Source organism: Ovis canadensis, chromosome 4 (assembly GCF_042477335.2).
Source record: "Ovis canadensis isolate MfBH-ARS-UI-01 breed Bighorn chromosome 4, ARS-UI_OviCan_v2, whole genome shotgun sequence".
NCBI lineage: Eukaryota > Metazoa > Chordata > Mammalia > Artiodactyla > Bovidae > Ovis > Ovis canadensis.
Window position 1 is genome coordinate 34,989,140 of NC_091248.1, and position 20,919 is coordinate 35,010,058.

The window sequence follows — 20,919 nt, forward strand, 5'->3', positions numbered from 1 at the left end:
ACAATTTTTCCAGAAGATGGCAGTAAAACAACTTGTATAAATAATATCATCAATATTTAGACAGTTTCCAGACAGAAAGAAGTAAAGCATTTTTGAGGAAGGAGACTTTTAAAAACTCACACAAAAGCTACAAGGTGCAAAAACACATCTTCACACTGTGCTCAGAGTACCTGAGTTCACAATCACTGGAGCATATTTTCACGTTAATGTGCTTTTAGCATCTCATCATTCTCTCTCGTAGTCCACACAAGCCCTCTCCAGAATAAGTAGGCCAAATCAAGGTTGAGTGTTCCTTTTTATAGCATTTTATTACATCTAACTTTCAATGTGAAAGACTGATTTTTGAGCATATATTTCTTACATAAGCACTACCACTTAATGAATTCTTTGAAAATATTTTACTAGATTGAGAAGTGAGTAGTAATTAACAATAAAATAAACTCTAAGAGTCATAAAAATTATATGCAGAATCTCTGACAAATGGAAATGAGTGTGGTTCAAGCATACTGAAAAGCAGAGCAGGTATTTTTAGTAAAAAAAGTACAGTCATTTTACAATTGTGTAATTTCAGTTTATAATACATTTTCTTTACCAGTTTTGATATTATGTAGTTATTGAACATTTGAAAGTACTTTGAGGAGATTTTCTGTTTTTCCCATTAAGTCAATGTTTGTTAATATTTTAAGATGTTATTTCAAGTTTCAAAATTGCATAAAATTTGAGTTTTCTCTATAGCATGAGATCCCATCTATGTAAAAATTTATGACTAAAAGTGGAAATAGCTAAGATGAGAAAATCAAGGCAGAAACTAGTTCTGGGTGAAGGAATTTGGAGAGATGTATTTTTTAAAAGTTTTTCATATTTTCTCTGATTTCCATGATAGATATTTATCTACCCTATAATATAGAAAAACATTTAAACTATATAATAAAACCTTCTTCATCTAATTCCCCCTTGGAGGAAAGCAGTCAAAAGCCACAAACTTCTAGTTAAATAAGTACTGGGGATGGAATGTACAACACGATAAATATAATTAACACCGCTGTGCATTATATACAAAAGCTTATAAGAGAGTAAAAGTTCTCATCACAAGGGAAAGATACTTTTTTAAAAAACTCTTTAATGTTACACATATATGAGATGAATATTCACTAAACATTGTGATAATCATTTCATGATGTCTGTAGGTAAAATCATTATGTTGTACACCTTATACAGTGCAGAATGTCAATTATATTGCAATAAAACTGGAAGAAAAAGAAAGAAAGATCTTCTAAAATGAAAAAAAAAATTCTTAAGTCCACCTAAGAGGAATTCACTGACACCCCCCAGACTGTACTTTGGATCTTTCTAAGTTACACAAAACATTAATATAACATACCATACATTCCTTTTAAATAGGTATAGAAATGGATAAGACATCCCTCCATTTCTAAAACTTTAATGGATCAGCATACTGGGATTTATTTTTCTATATATTTTTCTCTTAAAGCTATACTTTATTTAATAATTGTAATAGATTCAAATTCGGAACATAGAGTAGAAAGTGAGTTCTGTAGGCTTACGTATTTGACACTGTGCTCCTGCCCATGTGGTAGGACAGTGGCATATGCTAGGAGCAATACAGTCACCACCATTTTTACATTTCTGAAAGCAGATTGCCGCAAATGAAAATAGAAGTTTAAAACTTAATTTACTAGTCCTACCATAAGCCACAACAATTTTCATTAAAGAAAAGTGAGGAATAGTTAAAAATCAATAATTAAAGAATTTTTCCCCTTAACTTTTTCCCATTGTTAGACTTTTATGGAAAAAATGAAGCATTTGAATGAGAACTGCCATCATCTCAAAAACTAGATTGAAAGCAATAAAACCTCTCAGGAGGAGGAAAGCAATAAAACCTGAACTGGTCTGAGACGGGGCCAAGAAATCAGTAGTTTTTTAAAAAAAACTTCCCCTGACTCCTACTTATAACTGAGACAAGACTTAAATACATGTCATTTATCCTAGCAACTGTATTGGATAGACTGGAAAATACAGGATACCCTGTACCTCTGCTAATTAGAAAGAAAGAGTTCAGAGGAACTGGAATTTTACTCTATTTTTAAAAGATATATATTTTTTTAATTAAGTGATTTATTTCAATATAAGGCAGAAGAGTTTGTTTGATGTTGACATTCCAAGAGACATTTATGGAAAACAGTTTTAAAGCTGAAACACTGATGCAACTGATGCTAATTGCGAATTTCTTAGGAAAGCTCATACATCTTTTGTAAGGAAATTAGGACCTTTTTGATTTAGAAGTTTAGGCAAGTCCAGTAATAAACCAATGGATGGAGGATTGCTTTGCACAGGGAAATGGAAGAAGATTGATATAAAAGAGATAAATTCTAAAAATAAATAAATTCTAAAGTAGGACTAAATGAGGAAAAATAAAAGCAAGGAAACAAAAAACAATGAACATGCCCTTTGTCTGAAGTCCTGCTTTACTTTCCCATGTGGACTTGAGCATTTTAAGGGCATTTCCCTTACATGTGTTGCACTGTTTCCCTGTCCAGACAGAAGGGCAAGAGCAAAGGCTTGGTCCCACACACTTCCTCCATTAATGAACATGGGAACACAGATACCTAGAAATAAAGGGATGAAGTATTAGTCCTTAAATATCAGTAGTTTTGCTATTTAACATGTTTGCTTTACCTGTAGCTGGCAAACATATTTAGTAGTGTCTTACTATTTTGGCATCTCCTACCAGTGTCTCCTACAGGACAGGTGCACACATTATTTCTCATGCAGTGACCACCATTCTTACAGGGAGGCTGGCAGATAGCTCAAAGAACACATGGCAGCAATCTGTGAATATCACACATTCAATTATTATATGTTGCATTATGTGTGTGTGATCTATGGGGACATAAGGCAGAGAAATGAGTAAAATAAAAGGTCACAACTGCAAGTTGTTAAAACCACCATTTCTAAATCATAACATACAATGCTTATAGCCATAAGTTGCTAGTGGGTTAGCACTCTTGGAAATATATTGGTGAAGTGTTCATAACCAGTGGAGCCTTCAGTGTGATAGTGCAAATATTATGAATCTAATCTTATGTTCCACCAAACTCTGAAGTAAAGAGTGAAATGACCTGGGAAAAAAAACAAGAAAATAAGTCAAAACCAAGCTCAAAATAAGACCTGTTCTTGTGGAGGTTAGAAAAACTCAACAATTGGTCATATCTTTAGAAAAAACTTTATAAAGTTTACTTTGGGGTACCTACTGAGGTCATAGAGCTTTATATGTGACTTATTCCTGTCAGGGCCTGGGAAAAAACCTTTTTAACAATAAATCTTCGGCTTTTTCAAGAATACGTATTGGATAATCCTGAATACAGTGTACTAGTAACTTCTATGTATGTGGTTCTGTTCCATGGAGTTCAGAAATTGATGTTTGTATCTTTTATAAGATTTTTCTTGCTTCATACTTCTTCCTAATGTGATAACTAAATACAGTTATTTAAAAATAGTAATACAAAGGCAAACTTGCCTATAAATTTTTAAATTTAATTTTTTTAAGTGATGATTAAGTAGATTTTAGTTTTTGTTGTAAAAGTGAATGTCCAGTTATTCTGTTTTGGTAATAAGGTATGTGTGGACAGATTCCCCTTTCGAAATTTTCCAAACACTAAGAAAAATTTAGCTGATTTCAGATAGATTTATAGGTGAAAATAATGTAACACTTTTTGTATAAAAACAATATTAACTGAAAGATTTTAGCAAATGAATAATATCCATTATTTTAGACTGAACCTTTTCTAGTTAATGATTGAGTTTCCTTTCTCTGGCTTTTTTTTTTTCTCTACCAGTATATTTTATTAGCAAATTTAGGATTATATTTCACAATTTCTAGGAACATATAGTGCCTCAGCACATATTTTCTTCAATGTGGTTTAAAACATGTTTACTATAAGACCCAAACATCTTCAGATTTTCTGTAATAAGACAAAAATAAATAAACTTTGACTGTTTAGCAATTGGAGAAGGCAATGGCACCCCACTCCAGTACTCTTGCCTGGAAAATCCCATGGGTGGAGGAGCCTGGTAGGCTGCAATTCATGGGGTTGCGAAGAGTCAGATGTGACTTAGCGACTTCCCTTTCACTTTTCACTTTCATGCATTGGAGAAGGAAGTGGCAGCCCACTCCAGTGTTCTTGCCTGGAGAATCCCAGGGATGGGGGAGCCTGGTGGGCTGCCATCTATGGGGTTACACAGAGTCGGACACGACTGAAGCAACTTAGCAGTTTAGCAATTAATGTTCAATATTTTATCTTATTTGCAAATGATCTAGCCATTCGATGAATTCTCATCATTTAACTCGCCTTACTCAGCAAGAGTCTAAAGTCCTCTTCCGTTAAGGTCTACGTAAATCACTTGTTCCCAACAATTATGTTTAGATCACTCATGAAAATTTCATGAGCAATTAGACAAAGTCAGTCACCATCCCAAGCTATTCATCTTGCTGACAAATTTTGTAACAGAGCTAGTTTGAGCTTATTTAATTTTAAGTAAAATAACAGTTTTATATTTAATGTTTATAAATTTAAAGACCTGCTTATTTTAATTAAATCAAGTGTTTATTCATTAAAGATTAATCCCAGATCGTGTGAGCTTGAAAATTTGGGGGATTAGTTTATATTTTTTAGAATTTTATTTTATCTTGGTTGTTTTAGCCAGTTAGAGGTTTTTTAAAAAATTAATTTTGGCATTGACATTCAGAGGCGTAAAATTACCATATCTATAACAGATGCGCACATTCAGACAGACTTTTAGCTCTTATTTAAAAACTTTTCCCATGAGTCAGATGCAATACAAAAATTACTAGTTTGTGAGTAATAATTGGAATAAATTAAGTTTATTCACTCAAATTGCTAAAGTCTTATTATCTGTAGAGAATACCTTTAAGATTTATATTTCTCCTTGTTTCCTTAAAACAATTTTAAGAAAGTTTTGATTTAGAATTTGGACAAGAGAACATTTTCAGCATTTATATTTTAAAAGCCCCCTTTCCTCTTTTTTTTTTTTTTTCCTTCTGGTTCCTTTTATTGGAGAATAGTATTTAGAAACCAAGTTCTGGGTCCTGGGTGCTCACTGCTACTGAGTTGTCACTCTAGGCACCCCAAGTCTCACTTCTCTTTTATTAGTACTTTTTATAATGGAGAAATGATCTTAAGTTTTCTGTTTTCTGATCCTTACACTGGAGAAGGAAATGGCAACCCACTCCAGTATTCTTGCCTGGAGAGTCCCATGGACAGAGGAGCCTGGTGGGTTACAGTCCATGGGGTCACAAAGAGTCAGATACAACTGAGCAACTGAACAACAATCCTTATTCAATTTAAGATTATTTCTATTAATTAGGAAAAAATGTATTTTCATTACAAAAACACCATGAGAAATACCTGTGGTTAGGAATTTAACACTTAAAAATAAAAAGAATAAAAGACCTTTTTTATAATGGGCAGTACTCATATACTCTATAAAACTTGAGTATAGAGATAAATACTACATCTATACAAAAAATATATATATAATTAAATACAGAGAAATGGCATAAAACATGAACTTCATTGTGCCACCCCAATCCCATTTTAAGAAAAGGAGGTTTAGGAGAATACCCAGTCATGTATATATTTATGAGATTCTCCAGATCTCAGATGGATCTTCCATCAAACTCCAAAATGAGCCAAGTAATCTGGCCTTACTTTGTATATAGAAAGAGCTCATGGCATATAAGGGATGAAAGAAATTGAAAGATATATTTAATCATCTCCAGCCTCACATTTTGGGCTTCCCTCATAGCTCAGTCGGTAAAGAGTCTGCCTGCAATGCAGGAGATCTGGGTGTGATTCCTGGGTCAGGAAGATCCGCTGGAGAAGGAAATGGCGATCCACTCCAATATTCTTGCATATGGAGAATCCCATGGAGCCTGGCAGGCTATAGTCTATGAGGTCGCAAGAGTTGGACACAACTGAGCAACTAAGCACACACACACAGCCTCACATTTTAAGTCTTGCTTATTAACAGTTAACCTTTCATGTTGTTTTCAGCTCAGTGTCTATCTCCCTCTTTTGAAATCCTATAGAATACACAGTATATGCTCCTTATACTTATTTTAACCATATTCTGCCTAATTTATTCAGTGGCTTTCAATATGTATACCATCTTCCCTTCCTTCTATTTGGGCTCACAAGGGTTGTGACCTAATGAAAAGTAAAGATCATATTTTTTCCTGCACTTTCTGTAACGTGTCTTATAACAATAATACCATTACTTAATGCCAAGTGCTGACTGTACTTGTAGATGGTCTACTGTAGTCTCATTCATGCTTGACAGCAACTGTCCTGCTCAAACTTGAAAGTAAAGAGGTCTGAGGCCTGAAGACTATAAATGTGTCGTATCCACACCACTAGGACATTAGTTCATTCTGTGTTTACTGTAATTTGTTAATTTGTGCCTTGCCTTGCCATGAAAACACAACATGGCTCTCAGTTTATTAATAATTATATATGTACAATCTACTAACATGTATTCTTTAAAAATATTACTTAAAAAATAACAAATTTTTTTCTTTAAAGTATTATCCATTTTAGGAATGCTATTTCCTAAACTCTCCATTTAAGATTTCAATCAAGGCAATGAAATTATATGGCTATAAATATGTTTTAAAAAATGATTTTTTAGGTTTCTTTTTACTACCTGATACCTTCTAATTATTTGATAATAGCAGTTCCTTGGACCGATGTTTGAGAAATTATTCAATAGGCAGATATCCTTTGTTTGAAGCTAAAATATTTATAGGGATATGGTTCCATATAACTAAATATCAAAAAAATATTTCTGCAGATACTTTTACCAAAGATGTATGAGCTATTGCTTTTTGGCTCTCTGATTTGGCAAATTTAAATGTTTTTAATCTTCAATAAATTATTTTTAATAAGCATTAACAAAACTTAGACTCCTTCACCAGCATTCATACATATATATTAATATGTACATAGTAAAACTGAATTACCTTTAAGACATTTTTAAAAGATTACATTATTTTGGTTTTATTATTTGATTTTTAATTTGAATTATCACCTTCATCACAGGTTGTTCCATCATGTCCTGGGGGACATTCACAGATGTTAGGCTTAATACATTTTCCATAGGTTTTGCAGTCAGGATGACATACAGCTGTAAAAAATAAAGCTCATGGCTTAGAAATATTATCAATTAAATTTATTATGCAAACTAATAAAAGCTATACTTAATCATTTCAGTTTGGCAGTCAGAACCAGTGTAACCAGGTTTATATTTGCATATGTTTGGGGCAACACACTCTGTTTCTTCCCCAAGGATGAAAAAAATATCAAGGCAAAAGGCTGAATTGTAGATACAGTGTATACACATTGCCTATAGATTTAATTATATAATAAAAGTAAAATTCTCTGAAAATGGAAAATTTGAAATTGCTATTAAACAATAATGACTGCATACATTTACAAAATTATTTTTCCCCTTATATTTGTTTTACTACCAGGATGACTGAGGTAAATGATTAATAGGGTAAGAAAAATACACCATATGAGGAAATTAGTTGCATAGAAAATCTGTTGTTGAACATGGTTGCTAACCATAAAAGGGATTACAGTCTTTCAGAGAGCAGTTTAGTTTCAGATACTAATTAGCTAAATGCTGGTGAATGGCAGAGAGAATCAGAATGTCAAAGAGCAAAATGCCAGGAACACATCATAAGCTTATTATATGTTCTTATTTCTAAAGCTTCTCTGACAACCCAATATACTCTATTAGGCATTTAACACTTTTTGAAGTAGCTGAAATGATTGAGGTTGTTTTACTTGCTAATAAAAAGGAGTTTTATGTTATCAACATGTAAGGATTTAAGGTTATTATCATTATTCCTACAGAAAAAAGAAAAAAATGAAGTTCCTCAAGGTAACTCAGAACAAAGGAACACTGTAACAGCTCTGTTGCTTAAGCTGGTCTCAAACAAATCAAAACATTAGAAAAAAGACAATATGAACACTAGAAAGTAACTTCTAAGCCAGAAATTTTATTTGTATCAAAGAAAACTATGCTGATGATTGTGAAAAGAAGTAAACAATCCTTTCAAAATTACAGTGATTCCTAACTTGTTTCATTCTTAAGAGCTGGAGGAATTATAGAGAAACTTAATTTATACAAATAACGCAGGATCTGTGAGCTGAAAAAAACCCAGACCACAGTGTTATTCATACCATTATTTCATATCTAGCTGCTTGCTACCAGGAATGTCAGCTGGCCCTGTAAGGTTGTGCTTTCTTTTCTGTATAATGGGAAAAATAATACTTAGTACATTGAGTCCTTGTGGATTATATTACATAGTTGAAACAAAATATTTCCAAAGGCCCTAGGACAAGTAGGTACTTAATTCTTACATTTGTAATGTGTTGTATAGTATAATGTTTTTAATACCAACATTATTAAAAATTTGAGAAACACGTGTTAATTTTTTTGAAATGTGAAGAGAATATACCCAAATAATAAATAAAATGAATAGAAGTTAGTGAACTAAATGGAGTAAACAAAATTTAATACATAGAAAAGTGTATCTTCCTAAGCACTTAAAAGTGAGCTAGATAGTTTTCTTTGTGCCATTTGAAGAGTTGTCACACTACCTCTGCAAGTGATACCATCTCCGTAATATCCAAAGGGGCAGCATCCACACTGGAAGCGACCATCTGTGGCTGGCACACAGGAAACACCAAGAAAGCAAAGGGATTCAGCACAACTTGATCTTTTGGTTAATCCAGGCTTTTCTGACAAAACAGTGATGGCTCTAGTAAGTGAGGATGTAAACCTATCCTTTTATACTGTATGTAACCTTGGGCAGACCTGCCTCTGTTTGGATGAGACTCTGGGTAACATCCTTTACTTTACCGTGAGAACTGTTCAGGTTAATGCTTAAAGAACTATGGTTGTTCGTAGGAGCTGCCAACTCCTCCAGACCATGGTTTGCACTAGGGGTATGAGACACATGTTCAAAATCTGATATCTGATGGGAAATAGCCTTCTTTGAATGAGTAATTTGAGTTGTAACTGGTTTTAACGAGAAGTGTGAGATGTTGTCAGAGAAGGCAATGGCACCCCACTCCAGTACTCTTGCCTGGAAAATCCCATGGACAGAGGAGCCTAGAAGGCTGCAGTCCATGGGGTCCCTGAGGGTTGGACACGACTGAGCAACTTCACTTCACTTTTCGCTTTCATGCATTGGAGAAGGAAATGGCAACTCACTCCAGTGTTCTTGCCTGGAGAATCCCAGGGACGAGGGGCTGCCATCTATGGGGTCGCACAGAGTCGGACACGACTGAAGCAACTAAGCAGCAGCAGCAGCAGCAGTGAGATGTTGTTGGTTGCAGCCAAGAACATTTTCATAGTTGCAGGACTGTGGATTGAGCTCGCACCAAGTAGCAAATGTTCTGTTGACAGTTGCTGTAAATTTATGGCTAAACAACCAAAAAAGAAAAAGAAATGTTAGCCACAGCATAATATTTATTAATGTTCTGCTCTACCTACAGAGGGCTTCTCTGGTGGCTCAGACAGTAAAGAATCTGCCTGCAGTGCAGGAGACCTGGGTTTGAACCCTGGGTGGGGAAGATCCCCTGGAGAGCAGAATGGCTACCCCCTCCAGTATTTTTACCTGGAGAATTCCACAGACAGAGGAGCCTTGCCTGCTACAGTCCCTGGGGATGCAAAGAGTTGGACACGACCGAGTGACTAACACTTTCTGTAGTATTTAACATTAGGTATTTCATTCCTTCATTTGAAGTCTATTACATGTACATCACTCATTATTAGAGAAATGCAAATCAAAACTACAATGAGATAGCACCTCACACCAGTCAGAATGGCCATCAACAAAAAGTCTACAAACAATAAATGCTGGAGAGGGTGTAGAGAAAAGGGAACGCTCTTGCACTGCTAGTGGAAATGTAAACTGATACAGTTACTATGGAAGATAGTATCAGGACTCCTTAAAAAGCTAGGAATAAAACCACCATATGACTCAGCAATCCCATGCCTAGGCATATACCCTGAGGAAATCAAAACTGAAAAAGACGTATGTACCCCATGTTCACTGCAGCACTGTTTACAATAGCTAGAACATGGAAGCAACCTAGATGTCCATCAGCAGATGAATGGGCAAAGAAGCCGTGTTACATATATTCAATGGAATACTACTCAGTGATAAAAAGGAATGCATTTGAATCTGTTCTAATGAGGTGGACGAAACTAGTGCCTATTACACAGAGTGAAGTAAGTCAGAGAAAGAAATATAAATGTCATATATTGACATATATATGGAATCTGAAGAGATGGCACTGATGAATTTATTTTCAAGGCAGCAGTGGATAAACAGACATAGAGAACAGACCTATGGACACGGTGGGAGGAGAGGAGGGAGATGGGGAGGTGTATGGAGAGAGTAACATAGAAATTTACAATGCCATATGCAAAATAGATAGCCAGTGGGAATTTTCTGTATGACTCAGGGAACTCAAACAGGGGCTCTGAGATAGACTGAAGGGTGGGATGGGGAGGGAGATGGGAGGGAGGTCTTGGAGGGAGGGGACGTGGTGTACCTGTGGCTGATTCTTGTTGATATAAGACAAAATCACAAAATTCTGTAAAGCAATTATACTTCAATTAAAAAAAAATTTTAAAGTCTATTATATGTAAAAATGCTATTCTAGGAGTCTTGCAGCATTAAAAAGTCAACACATGATTCCTGCCTTCTGAGAACTTATATTTAGATATACAAGATAACAGAATATGAAGCAGTATAGAAGTATTTGTATAACATTTTAATATTTCTGCATAAAAAGACAATATAGATAAGGTAGGCCATAAAGATAGATAATTTCAAGTACACATTATGTAAAGGATCAGGGGCCAAAATAAACTCTTACAAAACAACAAAAAGTAAAAGAAAAGTTATAAACAGATAAGAGAAAAGCAAATTTCAATGATTATTTGGAAAAACATGATTTTTGGCAAGTTTTATCCAGAAACAAACAATGGAAAGATAAAACTAAACAACTCTGTAGATAAGAAAACAGGAAAGATACATAAAATAATTTTAAATTATATAATAATACATACAATTTTAAACTAAGAATTTGAAATCTCAATGAGTTTTTACAAAATATAAATGATTAACTGAAGAAGAGATAGAGTAGATGACAGAAAAATTACATTGGAAGAAATAGAAAAACAATCTAAAATAACCTCCTAAAATGATGACAGGACAGCTGATCTAATGGAAAAAATTTTTTTTACCAAATTTCAAGGAAAGACTATTTTGCAAAACTGTTGCAACGTGCACAAAGAGATGAAACATCAGCATTTTATCAGAGTGGCATAATCTTATAGTCAGCATTTTTTTTTAAACACACAGAAATTTAAAATGAAATACTATTATTTAGGATAAATCAAGTGCAGCTGTGTAGTTAATTATCACATCAGGATCAAATACACGTGTATCTCAACTAACATAACTGTATTAAGGTATAAGTGAAAAAATCAGTATAATGTTTAAAAGTAATCTGATACATCCATTTTTTGTTAAAAAAAAATAGTCTGAAAGGGCTTCCCTGGTGGCTCAGTGATAAAGAATCAGCCTGCCAATGCAGGAGACAGGGGTTCAATCCCTGTTCCGGGAAGATCCCACGTGCCATGGAGCAGCTAAGCCTGTACACCACAAATATTGAACCTATGCTCTAAAGCCCACAAACCGCAACTACTGAGTCCACACACCACAACTACTGAAGCCTGATAGCCCTCGAGACTGCTCTGCATCAAGAGAAGACACTGCAGTGAGAAGCCTGGCCACCATGACTAGAGAGTAGCCTCTGCTCTCTACAACCAGAGAAAAGCCCTCACAGCAACAGAGACCCAGCACAGCCAAAACTAAATAAATAGAAAAGAAAATTATTAAAACATTCTGAAGAAGTTAATCCAAGGAACAGAAGTTATAGCACATAGTGATGATGAAAAAGCATTTGATAAGATGTAAAACCCACTCCTGACTTAAAACCAGAGAATTTTGAGAAAGCAACCAATAAAAGGAAAATTCTAACAGAAACCTGTGGTGATATCATACTCAGGGGCAAAACATGGAAGAATTCCCACTAAAACCATTAAGAAACATTCCTGCACACTTTGCACCAGAGGTCCCAGCCACTACAGTCAGAACATAAATTTGAGAGCTGGAAGAAGGCTGTTAGATTGCTCAAGTTCAAGTTTTGCCTCTGTAAATTTAAGAACTCTGTAAACATATTGCTTAACCCATCAATGCCTCTGTTTACTCATTTGTAAAATGGAAATGAGTTACTATATATAACTATTATGAGAATCAGATGAAATAATGTATTAAAATATTTTCTTAGTGTTGGTACATCATAAATTTAGACTAAATCTTAGTTACTATAAAAAAGTAAATAGAGACAAACTCACAATTTGCAAAAAATATTATGTTTTACCGACAAAATCAAGACAAGAATAAACCATAGAAGAGTGTAAATAGAGTGTTAAATAAGGCAACTGGGTACATGAATAACTTTAAAATTAGGATAGATTTCCTATATTGCAATAATTAACAATACCTTGCAAAATGAACAAATGCAATAATATCTTGGAAGATAAACAGCTGACATCATAGTATGCAAAGGCATAAAGAAAGGTAATTAGAAACATGCAAGAATAATAGAGTGTTACTGAATAAAAGAAGAGTTATAAAGAAAGCACTGTGAAGAAGAAAAGGTCTTATGAAACAGTTTCACATTTGAGTAGGGTTTGAGTAGATGATGAATGACCAGAAATTTATACAATATAAGTTTGGAATGATCACTTCCAACCCGAAGTTTCTCTAAAATCACCTTAAATAATTGTATAATTTGTTTCTAATACAATATGACTCACTTATCTAGAATGTAAACAAGAGAATTCAAAAGATTGGCAAGAAAAAGGATAATCTGTAAAATGCATTATATAATCTTCAGTTCAGTTTAGTTCAGTCGCTCAGTCGTGTCTGACATTTTGCAACCCCGTGAATCTCAGCATGCCAGTCCTCCCTGTCCATCACCATCTCCCGGAGTTCACTCAAACTCATGTCCATCGAGTCAGTGATGCCATCCAGCCATCTCATCCTCTGTCATCCCCTTCTCCTCCTGCCCCCAATCCCTCCCAGCATCAGAGTCTTTTCTAATGAGTCACCTCTTCGTATGAGGTGGCCAGAGTATTGGAGTTTCAGCTTTAGCATCATTCCTTCCAAAGAAATCCCAGGGCTGATCTCCTTCAGAATGGACTGGTTGGATCTCCTTGCAGTCCAAGGAACTCTCAAGAGTCTTCTCCAACACCACAGTTCAAAAGCATCAATTCTTCGGCACTCAGCTTTCTTCACAGTCCAACTCTCACATCCATACATGACCACTGGAAAAACCATAGCCTTGACTAGATGGACCTTTGTTGGCAAAGAAATGTCTCTGCTTTTCAATATGCTGTCGAGGTTGGTCATAACTTTCCTTCAAAGGAGTAAACGTCTTTTAATTTCATGGCTGCAGTCACCATCTGCAGTGATTTTGGAGCCCCCCAAAATAAAGTCTGACGCTGTTTCCACTGTTTCCCATCTATTTCCCATGAAGTGAAGGGACCGGATGCCATGATCTTAGTTTTCTGAATGTTGAGCTTTAAGCCAACTTTTTCACTCTCCTCTTTCACTTTCATCAAGAGTCTCTTTTGGAGAAGGAAATGGCAACCCACTCCAGTGTTCTTGCCTGGAGAATCCCAGGGACGGGGGAGCCTGGTGGGCTGCTGTCTGTGGGGTCGCGCAGAGTCGAACACGACCGAAGCGACTTAGCAGCAGCAGCAGCAGACATTCATATGGGCTTCCCTAGAAGCTCAGCTGGTAAAGAATCCACCTGCAATGCAGAAGACCCCAGTTCGATTCCTGGGTTGAGAAGAGCCCCTGGAGGAGGGCTTGGGCAACCACTCCAATAGTCTTTCCTGGAGAATCCCATGGACAGAGGAGCCTGGCGGGCTACAGTCCATGGGGTGGCAAAGAGTCAGACACGACTGAGCAACTAAGCACAGCACAGACATTCTTATATTATCAAATGAATTATATAATATAAAATAAATTATCTTTCAAATATTCCCCCCCCCAAAAAAAAGAGTCTCTTTAGTTCCTCTTCACTTTCTGCCATAAGGGTGGTGTCATCTGCATATATAATCTTAGAAGAACTTTTTGAAAATAAAAATTCCTGAGAGGTAAATATGGGAATATTCTGAAAACAAATGAGAGATAATACATGTCATTAGAGTCTAACTAAAATAATTACTTAATAAAGGCATTTCCATTTTTTGGCTTAACATTCCTCTGTCTCTAATTGGCATATATACCATCCTCTTCCTTAGTTACACTGTTGTCAGACCTTGTGACAACCACAGTATGTGCAGTAAATTCATTTAAAAAGTGTATTTCAACTATAAATGTATACATGAAAAACAGATCATAGTTAAACTTATAAAAGCAAAGCACTGTGAATAACAACATATAAAAATGTGCATTGAACTCCTTGCAAATTAGATCAGAGAACTAGCTTAAAACATCACCTCTTCAGCAGATGCTTCTCTAAGGGACTGAACAGTGTTCCCAAAAATTCATTCATGGAAGCCCTAATCCTGAATGTGGCTGTATTTGGAGATACTTTTAAGGAATAAAGTTGAATGAGGTCATAGGGCATGAATCCTTTAGGACTGATGTCCTCATTAGAGAAGGAGTCACATGAAGAGTGCCCCTGTAAGGTGACAGTGAGAAGGCAGCCATCTGCAAACCAAGGAGAGAAGCCAGAAGCCAACCCTGCTGTCAACTTCATCTCAAGCTTCCAGTTTCCAAAATTGAAAGAAAACAAATTTCTGCTGTTTAAGTCACCCAGTCTGTGGTATTCTGTTATGGCAGCAGACCTAACATGTTCCTATGGTCACACTCACGCACTCAATCAATGTCAACCACCTGTATTCTTTCCTAGAATGTTGTTCTTCACACATATGTGTCTCTTTCCTACATTAGTTAAGAACTTCAAGAATAAGAACTGCACTTTATTTACTTTTATAGTTATTGATTTTTGTGTCTGCAACAAACTAAGTAAACAACAAGCAACAATAAAAGATCCAAGTTTGTATTAACAGGCATCTTGGAGTACAGAATGAAGCAGGGCAAAGGCTTATAGAGTTCTGCCAAGAGCATGCACTGGTCATAGCAAACACCCTCTCCCAAAAGAGAAGACCCTCCCAACAAAAGAGAAGACTCTACACATGGACATCACCAGATGGTCAACACCAAAATCAGATTGATTATATTCTTTGCAGCCAAAGATGGAGAAGCTCTATACAGTCAACAAAAACAAGACTGGGAGCTGACTGTGGCTCAGATCATGAACTCAATATTGCCAAATTCAGACTGTAATTAAAGAAACTGGAGAAAACCACTAGACCATTCAGGTATGACCTAAATCAAATCCCTTATGTTTGTACAGTGGAAGTGAGAAATAGATTTAAGGGAATAGATCTGATAGACAAAATGCCTGATGAACTATAGACCGAGGTTCCTGACATTGTATAGGAGACAGGAATCAAGAACATCCCCAAGAAAAATGCAAAAAAGCACAATGGCTATCTAAGGAGGCCTTACAAATAGCTGTACAAAGAAGAGAAGCAAAAAGCAAAGGAGAAAACAAAGATATACCCATTTGAATGCAGAGTTCCAAAGAATAGCAAGCAGAGATAAGAAAGCCTTCCCAGCAATCAATGCAAAGAAATAGAGGAAAACAATAGAATGGGAAAGACTAGAGATCTCTTCAAGAAAATTAGAGATACCAAGGGAATATTTCATGCAAAGATAGGCTCAATAAAGGACATAAATAGTATGGACCTAACAGAAGCAGAAGATATTAAGAAGAGGTGGCTGAGTAATACTCCATTGTGTATATGTACCACAGCTTTCTTATCCATTCATCTGCTAATGGACATCTAGGTTGTTTCCATGTCCTGGCTATTAAAAACAGTGCTGCGATGAACATTGGGGTACATATGTCTCTTTCAATTCTGGTTTCCTCAGTGTGTATGACCAGCAGTGGCATTGCTGTGTCATAAGGCAGTTCTATTTCCAGTTTTTTAAGGAATCTCCACACTGTTCTCCATAGTGGCTATACTAGTTTGCATTCCCACCAACAGTGTAAGAGGATTCCCTTTTCTCCACACCCTCTCCAGCATTTATTGCTTGTAGACTTTTGGATCTCAGCCATTCTGACTGGTGTGAAATGGTACCTCATTGTGGTTTTGATTTGCGTTTCTCTGATAATGAGCGATGTTGAGCATCTTTTCATCAGTTTGTTAGCCATCTGTATGTCTTCTCTGGAGAAATGTCCATTTAGTTCTTTGGCCCATTTTTTGATTAGGTCGTTTATTTTTCTGGAATTGAGCTGCAGGAGTTGCTTGTATATTTTTGAGATTAGTTGTTTGTCAGTTGCTTCATTTGCTATTATTTTCTCCCATTCCGAAGGCTGTCTTTTCACCTTGCTTATAGTTTCCTTTGTTGTGCAGAAGCTTTTAATTTTAATTAGATCCCATTTGTTTATTTTTGCTTTTATTTCCAGTATTCTGGGAGGTGGGTCATAGAGGTGGTACATATACACAATGGAATATTACTCAGCCATTAAAAAGAATACATTTGAATCAGTTCTAATGAGGTGGATGAAACTGGAGCCGATTATACAGAGTGAAGTAAGCCAGAAAGAAAAACGCTAATACAGCATACTTACACATATATATGGAATTTAGAAAGATGGTAATGATAACCCTGTATGCAAGACAGCAAAAGAGACACAGATGTATCGAACAGTCTTTTGGACTCTGTGGGAGAGGGAGAGGGTGGGATGATTTGGGAGAATGGCATTGAAACATGGATAATATCATATAAGAAACAAATCACCAGTCAAGGTTCGATGCAGGATACAGGATGCTTGGGGCTGGTGCACTGGGATGACCCAGAGAGATGGTATGGGTAGGGAGGTGGGAGGGGAGCTCAGGATTGGGAACATGTGTATACCCGTGGCGGATTCATGTTGATGTATGGCAAAACCAATACAGTATTGTAAAGTAAAATAAAGTAAAATTTTTTAAAAAAGAAGAGGTGGCAAGAATACACAGAAGAACTGTACAAAAAAGATCTTCATGACCCAGATAATCACGATGGTGTGATCACTCACCTAGAGCCAGACATCCTGGAATGTGGTCAAGTGGGCCTTAGAAAGCATCACTATGAACAAAGCTAGTGGAGGTGATGGAATTTTAGTTGAGCTATTTCAGATCCTGAAAGATGATGCTGTGAAAGTGCTGCACTCAATATGTCAGCAAATGTGGAAAACTCAACAGTGACCACAGGACTGGAAAAGGTCAGTTTTCATTCCAATCCCAAAGAAAGGCAATGCCAAAGAATGCTCAAACTACTGCACAATTGCACTCATCTCACATGCTAGTAAAGTAATGCCCAAAATTCTCCAAGCTAGACTTCAGCAATACGTGAACCGTGAACTTCCTGATGTTCAAGCTGGTTTTAGAAAAGGCAGAGGAACCAGAGATCAAATTGCGAGCATCCACTGGATCATGGAAAAAGCAAGAGAGTTCCAGAAAAACATCTATTTCTGCTTTATTGACTATGCCAAAGCCTTTGACTGTGTGGATCACAATAAACTATGGAAAATTCTGAAAGAGATGGGAATACCAGACCACCTGACCTGCCTCTTGAGAAACCTGTATACAAGTCAGGAAGCAACAGTTAGAACTGGACATGGAACAACAGATTGGTTCCAAATAGGTAAAGGAGCACATAAAGGCTAAATATTGTCACCCTGCTTATTTAACTTATATGCAAAGTACATCATGAGAAACGCCTGGCTGGAGGAAGCACAAGCTGGAATCAAGATTGCTGTGAGAAATATCAATAACCTCAGATATGCAAATGACACCACCCTTATGGCAGAAAGTGAAGAAGAACTAAAGAGCCTCTTGAAGAAAGTGAAAGAGGAGAGTGAAAAAAATTGCCTTAAAGCTTAGCATTCAGAAAATGAAGATCATGGCATCCAGTCCCATCACTTCATGGGAAGTAGATGGGGAAACAGTGGCTGACTATTTTTCTGGGCTCCAAAATCACTGCAGATGGTGATTACAGCCATGAAATTAAAAGATGCTTAATCCTGGGAAGGAAAGGTAAGACCAACCCAGACAGCATATTAAAAAGCAGAGACATTACTTTGTCAACAAATGTCTGTCTAGTCAAGGCTATGACTTTTCCAGTGGTCATGTATGCATGTGAGAGTTGGACTATAAAGAAAGCTGAGTGCTGAAAAATTGATGTTTTTGTACTGTGGTGTGGAGAAGACTCTTGAGAGTCCCTTGGGCTGCAAGGAGATCCAACCAGTCCATCCTAAAGGAGATCAGTCCCTGTTCATTGGAAGGACTGATGTGGAGGCTGAAACTCCAATACTTTGGCCACCTGATGCGAAGAGCTGACTCATTTGAAAAGACCCTGATGCTGGGAAAGATTGAGGGCAGGAGTTGAAGGGGATGAGAGAGGATAAGATGGTTGGATGGCATCACCAACTCAGTGGACATGGATTTGGGTGGACTCCGGGAGTTGTTGATGGATAGGGAGGCCTAGCGTGCTGCGGTTCATGGGGTTGCAAAGAGTCAGACATGACTGAGCAACTGAACAAAAACAACAACAGTTAATTTACAGTATTGTGTCAGTTTCAGGTGTGTAGCTTAGTGATTCAGTATTTTTGCAAATTATACTCCATTATAAGTTATTATAAGACAGTGGGTGTAATTCCTTGGGCCATACAGTATACTTTGTTGCTTGTCTATTTTAAGTATAGTAGTTTGTTTCTGTTAATCCCACACCCCTAATTTGTCCCTCCCCACCTCCCTCTTCCCTTTGGTAACCACAAGTTTGTTTTCCATGTCTGTGAGTCTGAAGAAATAGAATCAAATTTCTTCTTTAGTGTCTCTTTCATCCTAATCTTAGGTCAGAATATCTTCACGCCCTTCCTGCATGCGTGCCAAGTCGCTTCAGTCATGTCTGACTCTGTGACCCTATGGACTGTAGCCTGCCAGGCTCCTCTGTCCATGGGATTCTCCAGGCAAGAATACTGGAGTGGGTTGCCATTTCCTCCTCCCGGGGATCTTCCCGACTCAGGGATCAAACCCAGGTCTCCTACATCTCCTGCATTGGCAGGCAGGTTCTTTACCACCAGTGGCACCTGGGAAGCCCTATGTTTGTAATATTGTTAACTCTTCTACCCATCCGCACACTTGCACAGTTCCTTACCTGTAACTGATCTGTCCTCCACAGTGCTTTTAGGTAGGGTTTCTCAGATGTAAACCTTATCATGTCTCTCATCGTTTGTCACTCATCTGTCCACCTCATACCCCTGATTTTTGTAGCAGCCCCCTTACCCTCTCTATTCCAAGCACACTGAGCTAGTCACAGTGCCCACGGTGTGCTGTAATAGTCCATGCCTCTGTTCCTTTGCTCCTGCTGTTTCCTCTGCCTAGACTGTCTCTCTCTTTCTTGATTAGAAACATCAGATTCAGCTATAGTGATACTTCCTTTAAAAACTTTTCATTATCCCTCAAGGTAGACATGATTCCCTGTAGTGTTCCTACTATTCTCTCTAGACACTTTTATTGAAAGACACAGATCATACTGAACTATGTAATTACATTTCCTGCTACTACACTCTAACCTATTAGGTCAGAAGATATATATTTCTGTATCCTATGCGAATAGCTTAGTGCATGGTACTGAATGAATGCATGAGTACAAGAGAGAATGGAACTGAGTGATTTGAATTAATTAAATGCAGCAAAAAAAAAAAAATCGTGCTAGAAGATGGGGACTTTTACCATGACCTGTTTTTCCATCACCAAAAAATCCTTTTGGATGTGAATGGCAATGATAGGAACCAAAAGTATTGAGGCACTCTGCTCCTGGAAAGCAAGGCCTGGATTCACACTCATCAACATCTTCCTGGCAACTTTAGCCTAAATAAAATATACATTGAGAATTCAAAGTGTTAATTCGAAAAACACTATATGTCAAATCAAAGATTGATTTCTTTTACTCTTTATGTATGTCCTGGTAACTCCCCAAGCCTGTCATATAAAAAAGGAAATAAGAGTACTGATTTAAAAATCGACTATGCATTTAAATATAAGGTTATTATTTAGATTTTATTTAACATAATGCAAGATCCTTAAGTATATAAGCTTTACCCTATAAATAAGACTTAAGAAGGCCATTAATATTTCAAAGCAAAAATTACCATATTATAGCAGTAATTTGTACTTTGTTAAAAAATACTCAACGATCTTTTAAAGAAGTTATTAGGATGGTTGCCTGCTTAGCTTAAAGGACAACTTATTCAGTCCAGTTATAGCATTGGCTATAAAAATCCATTGAAATTTTACAGTGTTCTAGGAAAGTCAGTCTTTCTTCAATACAATTTTTGTGTGGAAGTGTTGCTTTTTGAAATGTTTAACAACTTATTTGAATGAATATGTTCATAGTCATTAACGATGGTAACCCCTATTACAGTAAAATTCATGAAGAAATCAACATGTGAATTCTTTCAAAAGTAGTGTGTGGCATGGCAAAATAACCCCAAAAATAAAACTGATATTTTAAAATGCTGAAGAAAATTAAAAGACACCTAAACGTCCTGCTAAGTTCTAGGAAAATGTTAAAAATAGATGACTTCAAGGAAAACA

General features: G+C 36.5%; 1 protein-coding gene across 1 annotated transcript in view; it reads right to left on the reverse strand.

Annotated features, from left to right (window-relative positions):
* VWDE (von Willebrand factor D and EGF domains) overlaps positions 1 to 20,919 on the reverse strand; it is a 95,588-nt gene that overhangs the window by 37,797 nt on the left and 36,872 nt on the right. Inside the window, 8 exon segments of the mRNA XM_069587575.1 lie at positions 1,566 to 1,664; positions 2,536 to 2,595; positions 2,598 to 2,627; positions 2,732 to 2,827; positions 7,129 to 7,228; positions 7,312 to 7,443; positions 8,966 to 9,050; positions 14,430 to 14,574. Of these exon segments, the coding sequence (XP_069443676.1) occupies positions 1,566 to 1,664; positions 2,536 to 2,595; positions 2,598 to 2,627; positions 2,732 to 2,827; positions 7,129 to 7,228; positions 7,312 to 7,443; positions 8,966 to 9,050; positions 14,430 to 14,574 (747 nt within the window).